General features: G+C 52.5%; 3 protein-coding genes across 4 annotated transcripts; 1 reads left to right on the top strand and 2 right to left on the bottom strand.

Moving 5' to 3' along the window:
• Positions 1-786: 786 nt before the first annotated feature.
• Positions 787-2,692, top strand: LOC120647370 (histone H3.v1-like). Of its 2 annotated transcripts, none has more exons than XM_039924147.1 (4): positions 787-1,073; positions 1,182-1,273; positions 1,370-2,345; positions 2,433-2,692. In XM_039924147.1, exons 1-4 carry the CDS (start codon positions 981-983, stop codon positions 2,445-2,447), a joined length of 1,176 nt encoding a protein of 391 aa, XP_039780081.1. In that variant the 5' UTR covers positions 787-980; the 3' UTR covers positions 2,448-2,692. The 2 variants fall into 2 exon arrangements, with proteins under 2 accessions (XP_039780081.1, XP_039780080.1); XM_039924146.1 differs by having other exon boundaries at positions 2,443-2,676.
• LOC120647371 (protein unc-13 homolog) lies at positions 2,562-6,762 on the bottom strand. The gene is made up of 5 exons (XM_039924148.1): positions 6,104-6,762; positions 5,053-5,967; positions 4,508-4,969; positions 4,191-4,377; positions 2,562-4,097 (listed from the first exon to the last, which is right to left on the bottom strand). The coding sequence occupies exons 1-5, from the start codon at positions 6,698-6,700 to the stop codon at positions 3,106-3,108; spliced, it is 3,153 nt and encodes a 1,050-aa protein (XP_039780082.1). The 5' UTR covers positions 6,701-6,762; the 3' UTR covers positions 2,562-3,105.
• A 5,476-nt stretch (positions 6,763-12,238) lies between these two features.
• Positions 12,239-17,544, bottom strand: LOC120647369 (protein NRT1/ PTR FAMILY 5.2-like). Its single transcript, XM_039924145.1, has 3 exons — positions 17,281-17,544; positions 16,981-17,198; positions 12,239-13,940 (listed from the first exon to the last, which is right to left on the bottom strand). Exons 1-3 carry the CDS (start codon positions 17,429-17,431, stop codon positions 12,492-12,494), a joined length of 1,818 nt encoding a protein of 605 aa, XP_039780079.1. The 5' UTR covers positions 17,432-17,544; the 3' UTR covers positions 12,239-12,491.
• Positions 17,545-17,913: the final 369 nt, after the last annotated feature.

Below are 17,913 nucleotides of genomic sequence, written 5' to 3'. Positions count from 1 at the left end.
GGCACGGTTGGAGCGTCGGAGGACGGCAATTTCGCGGCCTTGGAGGACTTCATCAGCAATGTTACCAGGAATATTCCGCCGCCACTTGTTCTCGTCGCCGTCGAGTTGACCCTGTTCTCGTCGACGCGCCTCCTCAGCTGCCTTCATCTGAGGCATTTGGCCTCAGGCGAAGCCATCGCCAAGCCGTGGACCCTCTCTCGGCCGTCAAGCTGGCAAAGCGAGGGGCGGTGCTCCTGATGCGCCGACTCGATGAGGTTGGTGCGCCTCTGCCCTTAGCGGCTTCGGCTGAGCAAGCGGTGGAGAATTTATTTCGCGAACCTTCGCCGCACCACGTGGACGCATTGCAGGACATGTTTCCGATGTTGAAAAACAAGAGCAAGAGCTCTCCGTCCGTGGGATGGAGCATTGACTGAGGGCTACGCTTAAAGCCAGTCGTTTAGGTTGTGCGGGATGTGAGTAGTTCACGTGGGAGTTTATCTTTCGGGTTGTGTTCAGCTGGCTTGCCGGCTTGTGTTCATCTAGAGTCCTTTCCATTTGGGTTGTAACCGAGCACTGTATCAATTTCTTCTTCGTCTTAATACAATGATTAGCTACGCGCGTATTCGAGAAAAAAAATTGCTAGACGAATCGCCAGCCCAGCTCTCATAAAATGGGTGAGTTGTGTTTCGGTGGTCCACGTATGACCATGGGCCACATAGACGTAGGTAGGCCCATGTGACGAAGCCCGTTTTCTTGGCGATCCTCGGATTCCCTCCTGGTTGAGGGTTGAGGCCCTCGCGAGGCTCCGCAACTCGAGTTCCGTCCCTCCAACGGTCACTTGCCAGCTGGGTCAACTTGACCGTTACCACTCGCGGCGCTTCATCCCCTTCCCGTTCCGCTCCTCCCCCAAATGGACATGCCGCCTCCTCATCACTAGCCATCATCAGTGCCCCGCTCCCCTCCCACTCCTCTGCCGCATCCCGCCGTCGCCGCGGAACCCGATGGGCTGCTTCCTTGGCTGCTTTGGGGGTGCCAAGGAGCGCCGCCGCCGCCGCAAGCGGTCGCCGGCACAATCCCCCAACGGCCGCTCCCGGGTAAAATGACTCGATCCGCTTCGTGTTTTGTCCCCCCTGTTGTTCGTTCGAATTTTAGGGTTGGATCGGGTCATCTGATCGAATCTGTTCTGTGTGCGATGGGATCAGGCCGCCCCGCGGGTTACGCCGAAGAAGGTCGATTTGGATGGGGAGGTCGTCTCCGCCGCCGCGCCGCTCCTGGCAACGCTGCTCGAGCTGAGGTTCGTGGTGGATGGTTGCAATTTCGATCTACGGGATGAGATCTCCTCGCTGGGGGATGGGCGATTCGTCTCATGTTATTTTCTGTGTTTGTTCAGGGATTCCACGGATGACATGTGCTTGGCCGTCGTGAAGAAGAAGGTGACGTTCGATCCCAACGTCACCACCTTCGAGGCGGTCGCGATCCCGGAGGAGGACGGCGAAGGAGCCGATCCGGAGGAGGATAGCGCTAGCAGGGAGAAGGACTGGATGCTGACGCCGGAGTGCGCCAAGTCCGAGGCCTTCCCCTTGAACCACAGGTACAGCAACTGCGCCGACAGCGACAATGACAGCGAGTACGAGGACGCCGAGGAGGAAGAGTACGATGAATTCGAAGACGACGAGGAGGATGAGGAAGAAGAGGACGGGCTCGATGAGTGCGCGATGGACGACGAAGAAGAAGAGCACGGTCTCCTCAGCATTGGGCGTAGCGAGGAGGAGGCGTGCGAGTCGCTGTTCCTGCTCCCGATCAGCAAGACGCCCAAGGATAGCGGCGGGCAGGTAGCAGCGACTGGCGTGGCCCCCGCGGTGCTCAACTCGGTAGAGAACCTCACCCAGTGGAAGGAAGCCAAGCCCAGCGTTGCCAAGTCCTCGGACAAGGAGAACGTCGCGCTTGGGCAGGAGAACCGGATGGACCTCCTCGCCGAGCCAGCCGTGTCGGCAAAGAAGAAGGATGAGAGACCGGCGTTCTCGCACTACAGCTACACCCCTAGCACGCCGAGCAAGCAGGAGACCTCCGTGGACGCCAGCCTCTCCACATGGCTCGGTTCCTCGGGGACGCCTGAGAGCAACTCGGTTCGGTCCTACTCGCCGATCAGCCGGGAGGATCGTCCGATCCTTGGGGCCCTGACCGTGGAGGACATCAAGATATCATCAGCCAAGTCGTCGCCGAGGAGGTCGAGGTCCCCGAGCCCGAGCCCAGATGACATGCCGATCCTGGGGACGGTGGGGGCTTACTGGAACTGCAGCAGTGCCAAGGGGGCTGATCCGGTGACAAGAGGGGGGTTTATGAGGACCAGAACCAGATTTGGCCAGGTGAGCTTACAATCTCAGCAATCTGACTGTTGATGTACTACTTCATGCTTGCTAAAAGTATTATCCTCTGATGGTAAACATCTGCAGACTTTTGCAGGTTGAAACGGTGAATTGCTAGTAAACAGAACACCTCCCGCTAGGAGGGGAAAGAGTGTCAAAAGCTGTTATGTTGATGGGGAGTCATACAGAGAAAGAGAGATTGTGAATCCAGTTGCATTTCTTTGGTCTGTCTATTCTATATTCTTTCATATGTTGTAAACATTACATTGCCATCCATATTCTAGCATGCTCTTTTGTGGCACTGTCAATATGATGTATTACTTCAACATTATTCTGACTTCTGTCAATATGGCGAGTTGCAATTGCCCCTGTTCCTCCCCCCTTCTGAACTATGCTTGCCTGTTTCCGTTCCCCCATCTCAACTGCTTCCCCCTGTCTCTTCTTGCACAGTCACAGTAACCTGTAAGGAGAGTTACATTTGTTGTCTGGTTTGATATTTTGGGGGGCCTATTTTTCTACTCGGATATGTACCAGCATCTGCAACACCGAAACCACTTCATTTTCCAAATTTCAGACAAATTCTCTTCCCTTGACCTTCACTCCTGCAATGAAAACTACAAACTGAAAATGATTCAAACGGATTTGTTTTCAAATACTTGTAATACACATACACCCCATGTCAATATGCAAAATGAAGTCTGCAATTCACACACGCCCTGCCTCTGCAAGAATAGAAAGATCCAGCGAGCCTGGTCAGCAGTTACCGCCTCTTGGGAAGCTGGAACGTGCGCTTCAGGAAGTGGCTGGCGACCTCGTCGTCGCGGTGGCACAGCACGCGCAGGATGGTGTTTGGGTCCGTGCGGCTCCACCGCCTGGTCGTCGGCGGCATCGGTAGCTGCTGCCTGTCGGAGACCGCCCCGGTGGTCTCGTACGCGGCGATGCCGAACTCGTCCACGAGCTGCTCCGCCGTCTGGCCCATTAGCGCGACGACGCCTTCCGCTGCCAGGGCCTCGCCCTCCACCACCTCTTCGGCCACGAGGCCCTCGCCACGCGTGCAGAAGGCTCGCTTCAGACTCCGGAAGTCCTCCTCGATGATGGCGTGGTCCTCCGCCGTGAAGCTCCTCTCGCTGCCGCCGGCGAGCAGGACCATCAGGAATGCCTGGAACGAGGCCTTCATCACCTCCCGGACGGCCACCGGCTGCGCGCGGTCGACGAGGATGGAGACAAGGAACGACAGGTTCTGCTTGAGCGTGCGGAGCGCGGGGCGGATGCGGGCGTCCGCGACGGCGCCGACGTAGAGGCCGCCGTAGAAGGAGTGGTGCGAGTCCAGGAAGATGAGGCGGTACGCGGCGACCTCGGCGACACGGACGATCGCCGACTGAGCCGCGGCTCGGGAGTGCTCGAAGTGGGTGGACTGCGCGAGGTGGCGGGCGGCGGCGGAGGACGCCGGCGAGCCGCACCTGCCGTGCGAGAAGAAGGAGAGCGACTTGTCGAGCGCGTGGATGTGGCTGAGCAGGTAGTGGAGGGTGTTGAGCCGGATGTACAGGCGCTGCGTGCCGCGGCTGGTGGACGGGCGCGGGTTGTTGCCGCCGGAGATGGACGCGTTCTGGCCGGGGTACACGCCGCCGCCTCGCGGGCTAGTCCCGGTGGCTCGGCACGGCGACGCCGCCCTCCTCCAGAGCCTGATGATCTTGGAGTCCTGGTTGCACCTCGTCAGCGGCGGCAGCGACGGGAGGTAGCTCTGCTTGGTGCCTGTTTGTTGAGCCAGAAGCAAAGGATTGGCATGTCAATATTACAGTGGCCGCACAGTGTGTGATTCTGCGCAGGTCGCGATGGTTGCCGTACCGCAGGACGCGAGGAAGGAGATGTACTCCTGAAAGATCGCATCCAGGCCGTCGGCGAGGTCCTGAACCATGCCGTCCCTCGCAGTCACCGGGATACCGAAGAATTCATCGACGGTCGCCTTGGCCAGCTTCATCAGCTCCACCGCAGATCGCGCATATGGCTCGCCTTTGGACTTGGGTATCCAGCTCTACAATGGCAGGTTCGTGTGAGACTTCGGTATAGCATTGCAGTGACGATTTCTTTCAAAAAACAAACATTGTAGTGACGATCAATGAGTACTAGCCATGCATGGAGAAATTTGTGGAAATGTGGGAGACCTCGGTGTCTTTGGCTCGTAGGAGGCACTCCCTGGCGATCCTGAGCTTCTCTTCGATCCAGGTCCTGAGGAAACGCAGCACGAGGGCGTCGACGTCGTAAGGGACCACCTCCCTCACCACCGACTTGCCGCCGTCATCGCTGTCCGCCACATCCTCCACCATCATCTGCACCAGGGCCTTCTCGAGCCTGCCCGCCGCGTGCAGCACGTGCACGAGCTCGTTGGTCAGGCAGGTGGCCTTGCCAAGATACTGCTTCAGCACGACGCCGTAGCAGCTGTGGAGGGTGACCACGGCGGCCGCTCCCGGGAACGGGTGCCACCGCTTCAGCACGGGGCTGAAGTTGTCACGCTCGGCCAGCGCGAGATGCTCGGCGTCATTGGCGAGCCGCGCCAGGATCTCGCTGGGCTCGTCGTCGCGGTCGATGATCATGCTGTTTCCTTGCCCAAGCTCGCTCTCTAGCATCTGATCAGGTTGCATCAGATCAGACATCAGAGCAATTCCTCAACATTCAGGCTCAGATAATTGAAATTTGGAATTGTGGGCACCTTGGTGAAGGCACTTCTCATGGAGGACCTGACGTAGTAATCGACACGGTCGCCAGCAAAGCTCCCTACGCCGCCGCCATCATGCTCGGAGTCTGCCAAAGTGATGCCCATGCCCGGCACACTCTCCGCGATGATCCTGCTCGTGGTGAGGGCCAGCGACAAGGCGTTCTCCATGGCACCAATGCCGGTGCCAGCCATGCCCTTGCCGAACCTCTCATGGTAGTCAAGCAGCTGTTTCTCCGACCAGTCGCGTATCGCCCCGAGAACGCTGGAGAGCACCCGGGCATACGCCGTGCCAGCATGGTTCTCCAGCTGCTTGGCGTCGGTTGCCACGTCCGTGAGCATCGTGAGCGCGGCGCCGGCGAGGTCCAGCTCGATCTGCCCGGTGGCCACGTACTGCTGGAACAAAACCCAGGCGAAGCACACGTTGTGCAGCGCCTTGTCTATGGCAAGTGTCGCCCACGTCCTCGTCATGAGCTCGAGGAGCTCGTCCACCTCGTCGAGCACAACGGTCGCCTCCTTGAGGTCAAAGATGGCCTGGAGCAGCGAGACGTAGAGGAGCATGTTCAGAGGGTAGCCGTCGGCCCAGTGGCACGCCTCGCCCGGGGGCCCGGCGCCGGGAGCGGAGCGCCAGGCGAGGGCGAGCACGGCGTCGCAGAGGGCGCGCATGGTGTCCGAGGCCTTGCCGGTGTCGATGGCGCGGGCGTCGGCCGCCTGCATGATCTCTCGGAAGCGGAGCACGAAGGCGTTGAGGCGGTCCAGGGGGAGGGACGGGTGGAGGATGAGGCCCTCCTCCAGGAGCTTGAGCTGCCGGCGCTGCCACTGGTGGTGCTCGCCGCTGTCGGTGAAGTCGGCGAGCTTCAGCTGCCGGAGAAGCTCAAGCGGCAGGATGATCGTCTCGGCCTTCTTCCCCACCTGCAACCTTAACCCGGCCGTCATCAGCTCTAAGCGTCGTCCATCCAAAAGCGATGGATCTAAAGCGACGTGCGCATCAATGAATCATTCATGCCATGCATCAGTGCGCGCATCAAGGAATGATGCCACGACGGACCTGGCCGACGAGGGTGCGCATAAGCGTCTTCCGCAGGCGGGCGTCGCTCTGATCCGTGACCCGCATCTGCTGCCGCATGATCTCGGCCGAGGTCATCGGCCGCCTCGGCTTCCCGGGCGACCCCGGCGCCTGGTCCCGCACCGCGCGCATCCGGCCAGGCGACCCCGGCGCGGACGACGACGCGCTCATGCTGCTCCGCACGGTGGTGGGCTGCGACGAGCGCCGCGCCTTGAGCCCCAGCGCCCGCTTCACCCTGCTGCTGACGACGTTCATGCCCGTCCTGCCCCTCGGCCCGGCCCCGATCGTCGGCGACCCGTCCCCTCCGCTGTCGCCGCCACCCGCCGGGTAATAGTTGAGCCCTCCTCCCCTGCCGCCGGCCGCGCGGCACGACATGAAGAACACCTCGTACGCGGCCTCCCGGAGCTCGGCGCGGGAGAGGCCATCGACGCCTCCGAAGGGGCACTCGACGAACTCCGCGGCGGCAGCGGCGGCGGCGGATCCTAGGCTGCGCGCGTCGAGCTCGGTGGCGGTGGTTTCCGAGGAGCGCGCCAAGGACGAGGCGGACCGGGAGCGGTGGTGGTGCTGGAGGCGGCCCATGTCCTCTTCCCCCGCCGATCGAGCAGCAGCGGCTGCTGGCTCTCTCGGCCCCAGGGAGAGGCGGGGGGCACGCCACAAAGGGGGAGGCGCGGAGACCGCGCGCGGGGCCGATCTCGCGGGCGGTTGGCATAGGGCCGTGGCCGCTCGCCGCGCCGCCGTTCCAGGTGACCATGACAGCTGGGTGCGCCGGTTATTTGGGACGGACTCGTCGTCGTATGGGCTTCATCGGCAGGACAGCCCAGAAGAAAAGGCCGTCCAAGAACAGTCCACCACCTGCAGCCCTGCAGGCTGCCGCAGCCCATCATCTGTTTGGTCTGTTTTGGTTGGGTTAATAATGGGCTCCAATATTTTTCAAAAAAAAATTAATGGGCTCCAACAGTCAGGTTGGCTGGATTCAGCTTCGACCGAGTTCACTGTCATGTTCGATTAGCACGTTTCCCTAACTCTGCTATGGGACGACCTAGTGTACTCAACTGAGTGTACTCAGCTGAAAATGAGGTGCCCCAGTGATCACGGCGCTCTTGGTTTTGTCATGCATGCAATCCCTTCAGGGATACTGACAACGAGGTCTTCTGTCTGCCACCTCAGCAACGCCAACTCGATTCAGTTGTAGTTATCACACGCGGCTGGGTTTTCGTATGACTGTTCCTATGGCTGGGCATATTACCCGAAACTCGTACCCGAACCCGAAAAATCTCATCACTATTTCAAATAGTAAGCTCCGGTACCCGAAATTATTACGGGTAATTCGGGTATTAAACCCCGGTATCCGAAATACCCGAAAATCCGAAATGCCCACCACCAAAATCTGTCCCAAAAGTAAATTTGGCCCACCACGGCACAATCCTTGTGTGGCTACCCACCTCCAACGTAACCTTATCCTCTTTACTGTCTCCCTCGCCCAGACCAGTGCCCAAATGCCCAATCCCCCATCCCTCTCAACCCCCGGCGGCGGCGCCTCCGAGGCCTCCGTGCGACCGCGCCCCCACAAATTGCTAGAGGGTGGAGAGCATGCGAGGAGCAGCAGTGATGGGGTGGCGAGCGACGTCTGCGTCACGACGATGCGGCCGCCGCAACCGGAGCCCGGCGGCGAGCGGCAACATAACCCGCGGCCGCGCCGCCGCGGCAACAGGAGGGGAATTTCTAATCCACGCGCACCCTCCAGGACGCCTCCTGGCGATGATTAGACAACCTTCCCACTGTTTCACTGCCCTACGTTTCCTCTTTTGTCGTTTTCCTTTAAGATTAGACAACTAATCTAATTAAACCGGGAACCCCACCCCTCCGGCCCCCCGCACACCCGCCCTTGGCGCAGCAGCGTGTCTGGACCCCGGGCTGCAGGCCTGCAACGCACTACTATCCCATATGTGGACACTCATTTTTTTTATCATTCAATATAAAAACTATAAGAACAAAAATTATTTAAAAAAAGATATACAACAAAAAGTTATATATGAATTTTTTGTAATATATCTATAAAAACCATATTTTTTGTTCCAAATTTATGTTTACAAGTTGTGCATAAAAGAGCAAACATTTGTGCATAAAATGTGTGACGAAAAAAATGTGTATAAGTTGTACACAGTGGCGGAGCTACATGCAGTCATTGGGGTCAGCGGACCCCGATAAATTTGTTAAAAATCAGTGTAAATCACTGTTTATTACTGTTTTCATAGGCAAAGACCCCAGTGTGGGATAGGAAAGACCACGGTCCCGTTTTGAGCTGGCTTCGCCCCTGGTTGTACGATAAGTCCATAACAAAATTTAGGTACATAAGTTAAGCATAAAATATTTGGATAAAATATTATGAAGAAAAATGTTAAAACAATAAATTAGGTTCATAAGTTAAGCATAAATTATTTGGATAAAAGATTATGGTAAAAAAGGTTACAAGAAAAAGAAACTTGTTGTTGCCGCACCGAAGCTACTGGCCCACTCCCACCGAGACTCCGAGAAAGTTGATACTGGATTGATGTGCTTGTTCACCCGTGAAGAAAGGAAATGGAAAATACACTCTGTTGGTTAAACCCACGCTCCGGGAGCACGGGCCACGCGGTCGGAAAAATCGACCGCTAGCAGGCTCGCTGGCGCTCGCCTGCTGCTTGCGGAACTGGATTTGCGCAACAGGAGCCCAATGGGTGAGCGGCAACACTGACGCGAAGCTGCGGAGCGGCGGCCGGCACCACACCACGACGGGGCTGAGTACTCAGGTGGCTTGCAGGCTGCTTGCGACGCCGGCTGCTTGCATCCTACTTTGTGCTTGCTTGCTACTACGCCTGCTGCTTGCATCCTGCTTGCTTGCTACGCCGGCTGCTTGCTCGTGGATCTGCTGCTCCTTGATTTGCATTTGTGTTGCTACTCGCTAGCTGCCTTCTTAGTTGCATCTCGGGTTGTTCGGGTAAACCCGAATCCGAACCCAAAATGTCGGGTACCCGAAATGTCGAGTTTTATTTATTTTGAACAAATTTCGGGTTGGAGATTTCAAAACCCATAATTTTAAAAACCCGAAAAACCCGACCCGAAATTTTCGGGTAGCCCGAGCGCCTTCCATTGGTTCATGGTCATGGATCATGGCTCATTGCTTGTTGATTGTCATCTTCCATCTGAGCTTTCAGAAGTAGCTCTCATCCATTGATTGCAAAGGTGGTATCATTGTTAGCTTCACTGTCATGGTGTAGATTTTACTGCCAATACGTCAACGGGACGTTTGGATGGTGGCAAAGAGCCAAAGAGCCGGGTTCGCCAGTTTGGAAAGCCAATGCAGAGGTCTTATCCCTGTGCATCGACGATCTTCTCGCTGTATCCTTTTCAGTACTTACAGACACAGCCTGCTCGCCAAAAGTCTCTGCAGACTACTAGAGCCTGCGATTATATCTTGAGTCTTCACCGATCTACTTTCAGTACTGGTAACTATCCATCGACGATTCGTTGAATGATGAGTAGTGCTGCCGTCTACACAAAGTATCAATCATGCCCGCTGGCTGACAACTGCAGAAGACGTTGGAGTTGTGCGTCACGCTAATGCGTACATGTACGAGGGCACTGCCATGTAACAAATCGACCCACTCACTTGGGCCTTCTTTATATGCAAAATTCTAAATAAAACTATCTTGCGGGTACATGTATGGAGTATTAAATCTGTACGAAATAAAAAACTAATTACATAGTTTGTTTATAAATTACGAGACGAATCTAATGAGCCGAATTAAGCCATGATTAGACAATAAATTGCTACAGTTAAACTACAGTAAGCATGCGCTGATGCCAGATTAATTAGTCTTAATAAATTTGTATTGTAGTTTACAGATGAGTTCTGTAATTAATTTTATGATTAGTCTATGTTTAATACTTTAAATGTGCAAATATTTCATTTCAAAAATTTTACAAGGTGCAATTAAACAAGGGCTTGTTCAGAAAGCCACGAACAAGACCTTTACTGTGTGAAGTATAAAACCTTTGTGAGACTCATCTGTATATGTTTTGCGTTTACTATTTTCAGCGGCAGTATTCAAACCTGTATAAGGCCATGTTTAGTTCCCACACCATAAACCCCGTAAACGCAAAAAAAATGTCACATCGAATGTTTCGACACATGTATGGAGTACTAAATGAAGTCTATTTACAAAACTTTTTGCATGTATGGGCTGTAAATCGCGAGACGAATCTAATGAGCTTACTTAATCCATGATTTGCAACAGTGATGCTACAGTTTTGTTTAGATTTGTCTCGCGATTTACAATCCATCTGTGCAAAAAGTTTTGTAAATAGATTTCATTTAGTACTTCAAATTAGCAAAATTCCAACGCAAAATTTTTTTGCGCTGGAACTAAACACGACCTAAGCATCTTTTCGGCATTCTGCATCCTCATTTTTTTTTCTCTAGAGGATTAAGAGTTTCATACCTATCCGATGCCGCCATACAAACACTTTTTGGGGAAATTCTCAATGGGGTGTTTTTTCCTTTGAAAACTAGGCAGGAGCATTGCCAATGCATTTAAGGGAGGAATCAAGAGTTAACAGTTAATACAAGTAGTTGTGATTATAAGAAACAAAGAAATCTCCTCGACTCATTGAGACAATGCTAAGACACCACTGGAGTGCCACAAGCTACCCTTTTAAGATTAACTTCTCTGATCAGTTGAAAAACTTGTGGTGGCTGCAACGACTTTTGATCGAAGACCCTTCGGTTCCTCTCTTTCCAGATATTCCATGCAGAATAAAGTTGAATCGCAGCGACCGATCGTTTCTGAACTAGAGGTAGCATCTCCAAGCTTCTCGTCCACCAATCCTCAAGCCCTTCATCTTGGTCAGCAGGTACTTGGATTATGCCTCACGTCCAATTGCTTACCGGAAGCCAAACTTGCTTGCTTGGTGAAATTGCAGTGCAAACAAAGGTGAGCCCCTGTTGTTCCTGATCACATAAGGCACAAATGGTATTACACGGCCAATGCCTAGCCATCAACTTATCCGCTGTTAGGATCTTGCTTTGAACTAAAAGCCAGCCAAAAAAATCTATATTTCCCTTCTGCATGTGAACTCCAAACAGCTTTGGCATCAAATGTACAGTAAGTTCCTTTCAATTGCGCATGGTAAGGTGACTTTGAGGTGTAACAGCCATTTGCGGTCCATCTCTAAATTATCTCATCCGGTCTATCGACTAGCTGTATTTGCTGCACAGCATCCCAATCTATGGGATGTATTTGTGTGTCATTTTCTTTGCGCTCAAAATCAGTCGAATTTCTCAGGGCATCTTCGCAACTGAAAGGTCGAATCTTTGATGGAGACACGGGGTAATGGGGCATTTGGGTGCACCAGATCCGGAATCAACTAGATTTGTGCAAGTGGCGGTACTATCCATGGTCCCTGTCGATGTATTCCTCTCAGGCTCACCAAAGTCGTCTCTGAAGACGACTCGAGCTACTTGCAAAGGCTGTGATTGTCTTCGCTACTGTCCGCCTGCTTACAGTGCTGGTGCAGTGGGGGCGGGGGCGCTGCCTATTCATTTTGACTACTGACCTGGCCACTTCATTTGCACTCCGATCGGCAGCTAGCTCCAGGGCAATAGTATTTTCCTCTCACACTACTCTAGCCACTAGCTCCAGCTCCAGCTCCAGCCAATCTAACAGTATTTTTCTCTTACACAATTCCAATTACCAGCTCCAGCCCAGCGAACGGACATGTCTTTTGCTGGTGCTAGTGCTAGTGCTGCTTACAGTGCTGGTGCTAGTGCTGTCGACTACAGAAACTTCTTGCTTGCTTTGTCCGAGTGCCACTTGTGCCCTTCGCGCTGTAGATAACAGGTGCCCATCACAGATTTGTGCGCCGCATTGATCGATAAGGGATGAAGGTTGGGTGTATGATCACACCCCGTCACGTCAAAAAATCATACTATTCAACTGTCAAAAAGGCCACCGGCGTCATATTCAGAAAAAAGTGTCATGGATGATGGATAAAGCTTCGTGAGACTACTCTGTGTATCCCACTGAAAACATTTCCATATTCTTGGAGCATCGATTGCTTGGAAGCGAACCAAATATGTACACTTTTGGAAGCGAACCAAATTTCTATATTCTTTGTCAGTCATTTTTTGCACACAACTTTTGGTATTCTTTTTCCTGATTTGTTCATACGGAAACTATTTGTGGAAATCCTGTGATTTTTTTTCACAACAGTGGAACAGTGGAGCCTCAAAAGCCGTATGCTTTGGCAGTGCTATACTACTGTACTATACATGAACACGGCGGACGGATCGCATCATGGCGGCGGCGGGCCCTTCTCCTGCTTCATTATTTCAACCCAGTGGCTCCGCCTGCAGCTTGGCTTTCTCGGCCTCGAGGCCCATGACAATGTCGATCGTCTCCGTGGACTCGCCCTTGTACCTGTACACGCCGCTGAGCGCGAGGAATGCCAGGAAGTTGATGCCGCCGAGCACGGTGAGGAAGGCGTAGTAGTAGTCGAGGTTGGAGGCGTTGAGGTTGTTGGTGACCCAGGCGTTCCCCCGCTCGCCGGTGATGCGCGTCACGGTGGACAGCAGGAAGCTGCTGAGGATGTTGCCGATGCCGTACGCCGTCAGCGACATGGCCGTGCCCAGGCTCTTCATGCTCTCAGGCGCCTGGTCGTAGAAGAACTCGATCATGCCCACCACCAGGAACGCGTCGGCGAGGCCCATCAGCACGAACTGCGGGAGCAGCACGAAGATGGTGAGCCCGAGCTCGCCGCCGGTCTTGTCCAGGCCATGGCTCCGCGCGTACGCCAGCCTTCGGCTCTCGGCCGCCGACGCGATCCCCATGGTCACCACCTGCAGGAACAGGCCGATGCCCATCCGCTTCAGGATGGTGATCCCTCGCGGGTTCTTCGTGTACCGCCGCACGGCCCTGACGAGGACCCGGTCGTACACCGCGACGGTGATGAGCATGGTCAGCGTGACGAACGCGCCGAGGCTCGCCGGCGGGATCTGGAAGCGCGGCCCCATGTGCCGGTTCATGGTCGCGCCCTGCTTCACGAACAGGGTGTTGGTCTGCGCGATCAGCGTGCACGGCACGAACATTGTCACGAGGAGGGGCACCAGCTTGATCATCTGCTTCGTCTCCTCCACCTGGGTAACCGTGCACAGGCTCCACCTCGCCGGCGAGCCGCCGCCGCCGCCGCCCTTGTTGTCCTTCACGGCGGCCTTGTTCAGGAACCTCATGGAGTTGGTCGAGTCCATCCGGAACCTGCGCTTCCTCGTGTACACCTCGAGGTCCAGCTCGTGCAGCTCCTTGGCGTCGGTCGGGACGGGGACGTTCCACTTGATGAGCGCGGCGGCGAGCACCCTGCCCATGCTCGTGAACGCGCTGCCCTGCGGCAACCTGTGGCGGTACAGCTTGGTGCCGGCGAGGAAGACGGCGATGGAGACCAGGAGGCCCAGCGTGGGGATGCCGTACCCGATGGCCCAGCTGACGTTGTCCTGGAGGTAGACGAGGACGGTGGAGGAGAAGAGGATGCCGAGGAAGATGGTGAACATCCACCAGTTGAAGAAGGAGAGCTTGTGCATCTTCTCCCGCGGGTCGAACTCGTCGAACTGGTCGGCGCCAATGGTGGAGATGTTGGGCTTGGTGCCGCCGTTGCCCAAGGCCACGATGTACAGCCCGCCGAAGTAGACCCCGAGCTGCAGTGCCGAGGCCTTGGGGCACACGCCGGCGTGGCACGGCCGCGGTTTCAGCGCCGGCAGGGAGACCGACAGCACCAGCAACACCATCCCCTGCATTACATTGTCCCGTCACTTTGTAACTCCTTGATTGCACTAGTGACAGTAGCAGTGCCAGTAGGTGATGATTTCAGGTAAAAAAAATTGAAAGAAAAATTGGAAGATTGTTTCTTGGTGCTTATTCGAGGTAGCTTTTAAGAACATGGAAAATTATGATTCCTGTGTGTCCTCTTTAAAAAAATAATTCCGGTGCTTCATAAAGAACTAGCCAGACAGTCCCGGCCAAGCATAGGGAAAGAATAATATAAAGGAAAAGTTCAGTTTACACATTCAAACTATCACAAATATTTAGTTTTCAACCTTTAACTACAAAATTGAATAATGAAGATCATCAAACTATCAAAATTGTATAAATTTGGCCCTTAGGGTGGTTTCAAAGGTGATTTTATATTTTTTAAAAAATAATAAATTTACTTAGATCTAAGAATCAAAACTAATTCATTTTAAATTAGAAAAATATGAAACACGCACCAAATTTTTTTCTAAAAATGTGGCATGTCTATTATTGATCTATTTGATCCTTATTTATTCAAAAGAAATAGACATAACTGCAATCAAATAAATTCTAGGAATATAAAAAAATGAATCTGAATAATTGAGGAGTACAGTGCCAAAGGGTAGGTTACATTTTTAGAAAAGTTTTGGCACTAGTTTCGTATTTTCTAATTTAAAGAGAATTACTTATGATTTTTTAAATTTGATTATTTTTAATTTTTATAAAATAAAAAAATCACCTTTGAAACCATCCTAAGGGACAGACTTGCCCGATTTTGATAGTTGGATGACCTTCGCTATCCGGTTTTTTTAGCGACCACTCTTGCGCTTGTTTTTCATTAAGAGGAGAATAGAAAAGGTAGCAATACAACACCACAATCACCGCAAACCTAAAGAATTTGGCAGCTATTACACAGGAATTAAGTCGCGACAGAAGGAAAGAACTCCTGCGGAGCCAACCACATTATTCTCCAACTGGGGGAACAGCTCAAGAAGATGTGTTAGACCAGCGTAGCACCACAACTTTGCCTCATCCAAAATTAAATCCGCCAGTTCAATAGATGTCAGCTTCACCTTTTGGAAGACGTGTTGGTTTCGTTCCTTCCGGATCGACCAGGCTACGAGCATTGTCAACGAGTAAAAAACTTTTCTTTCTTTCTTTCTTTCTGATTTGTTTTCGTGCTAAGAGCCACCAATCAAATAAATCTTGAAGTGTGTCCGTGGGAGTGAGTCTCCGTGGGCCTTTTCTATCGGGTTTTGTAGTTTTGAAGGTTAAAAAGTGAACTTTTGTAATAGTTCAAGAGTGTAAATTGAATTTTTTCTAATATAAAATAGAACCAGACAATCCAAGCTTGATTTTAAGGAAATGCAGTCCTTGTCATGGATTAATTGGTACACAATGATTCAACTTAAAGGTATTTAGGTTGGACTTAAGTTGATAGCAACAAGATAACTCCCCTCCTGATGGTGCCCTTGGCATGCATCTTGGCAGATCTCAGTACATACTACGAAAATTCCAAACGACCCTGACGCTACCGATGCTGCCACAGCAATTCAGAAAGCACGGTGACGTGACAAAAGGGGGCCAGGGTCGCTCGTGCATTGACTCTGGAGACAAGAACAGCTTAAGAGCTCGTTCGTTTTTTTAAGTAGTTTTCGCATCAAATGTTTGATGTCAATTCTAATTCTCGGATGCCAATTTAATATAAAATTAATCTCATAAGTTGCAATTAGGGCTCTAGATGAATATATTAAGTATAATTAATGCATAATTAGCGAAGGATTACTGTAGCATTTAGTGGTTAAATTATGGACTATTTAGGCTTAATAGATTTGTCTCGTGATTAAGTCACAACTTATAAAATTAATTTTATAATAAGTCTATATTTAATGCTCCTAATTGGTGTTTAAATTCTGTCACATCGCATGTTTACACACCAATTAGAAGTACTAAACATACACTTAATACAAAACTAATTTGATAAGTCGTGACTTAATCACGAGACGAATCTATTAAGTCTAATTAGTTCATAATTTGACTAATAATTGCTACAGTAACCATCCGCTAATCATGTATTAACTATACTTAATAGATTCGTCTAGAGCCCTACTTGCAACTTATGCAATTAGTTTTATATTAAATTGGCATTTGAACTTACAAATTGACATCCGAATATTCGATGTGACAACAACTTAAAAACCAAACGACACCTTAACATTTCACACTCACAGCTCAACGACGGTTGCCGCACCATACTGACACTGGCTCAGTCCATCTGCAGCAGCACCGAATCACTGTAGCTGCAAAGCAGGACACACCGTCCGTGGAAATGTCTGCATACTCTCTAAGCGCCGTACAATCAAAGATCAATTTACTAGTGAAGTAGGGTTACACTTACATGGTGCTCTGTTAATCACTGAAGACTGAACTTATCAGGAAATGGGTGGTCATCACCATTCTCTGAACTTATCAGGAAATGGGTGGTCATCACCATTCTCTGAACTTATCAGGAAATGGGTGGTCATCACCAGTCAAAGGCTATAGATGACATCTACGCCCATACGATACGAGGCTCATCTGAAATCTGATCCGAACCCAGGAAAGAACAAAACAAGTTCAGGTCTGGCCGACCTGAATCTATACCAGTCAAGATCTACGGCGCTACATTCCTATCCTAGTAGCTGTTGGACGAGGAAACAAGGAGAAAGCATTGTCGATCCATCTGTGGATAGCTCTGTTTGGTTACTATTATTAACTAATTCTTAACTTATGATAGAGGAAGTATACAGGCCAGCCTAGCTGAATGGCGATGGTTTCGCTGCTGCCGCCGCCGCCAATAATCAACTAATTGAATTCTCTCGACTATCCAAAGAGAACATATTAATTAGTACAATGACCAGGCACGCGTGCTGTGACCATTGATTGAGGTGTTTGGTCTTCATTTCAGTCAAAACTCTGTTCCACCAACAACACATGATCCATATGTATGCTTGTCTGAACAATTAATAAGGAGTTCATCATCAGGAGGAGCAGGAGTACCATGAAGTATATGGCGGAGCCGATGACGAAGGTCCAGTACCTGCCGAGGTACGCGTCGGCGACGTAGGCGCCGAGCAGCGGCGTGAGGAAGACGGTGCCGGACCAGTTGGTGACGTTGTTGGAGGCCTCCACGGTGCCCTGGTGGAGCTTCTCCGTCAGGTAGATGATGAGGTTGGACGCGATCCCGTAGTACGCCATCCGCTCGAACAGCTCGTACACTGCACATGCATCAGTCTCCGGCGAAACAACTCCAAGGTGAGGTAGAGATCTGCGGCGTAGCGTAGCATCTAGCACACGCACCGACGATGAAGGAGCAGGCCGTCCAGCCGCCGCGCTTGGAGCGGAGCACGGGGTTGCCGCGCAGGTCCACGGACCCGTCCTGCGCGTACTCCGCCGCCGCCGCTCCACGCAGGTCGCCCTTCTCCATGGCCGGGCTCCCTGCGCCGGCCATCGGTAGCTAGGCTAGCTGCTCGGGGACGGACGGTGACGGTCACTCTACTCTCCCACAGTGTCAGTGTCACTCGGCTCCGGCCTTAACGCCCAGCGCGCGCGGTGGCTGCTCCCGGCGGGGACCTGCATTTATAGAGACGCCGCGCCCCATTAGCGGCCCGTCGCTCTTGCCCAGCCGCCCCCACCACGGTCGCCACCGCGCGCGTCTACTGGTCTGCGGCAGTGCCCCTGTGGACCAGTCTCACGGGACGCCGACACGGCCTCGCGCCGTGGTAAAGATATCATGGTATCAGCAAGGCAACCAAGGCTACTGTCTGAGTGACTGGTGAATGGTGTCCGGTAGGAATTGCAGAGAGACCAAATAAAACACCGAGCGGTGCTGCCCACTGCTCAGAACTGCCGTGGTTGGAGTTGGCCAGCGGCGTCCAAGCCCTGCTGCCGCGGTAGTTGCCATCAGCATCAGCATCGATCTACGGTGGTTGT

Source organism: Panicum virgatum, chromosome 9K (genome assembly GCF_016808335.1).
Source record: "Panicum virgatum strain AP13 chromosome 9K, P.virgatum_v5, whole genome shotgun sequence".
Lineage (NCBI taxonomy): Eukaryota > Viridiplantae > Streptophyta > Magnoliopsida > Poales > Poaceae > Panicum > Panicum virgatum.
This window is presented reverse-complemented; position numbering and strand designations above follow the sequence as displayed.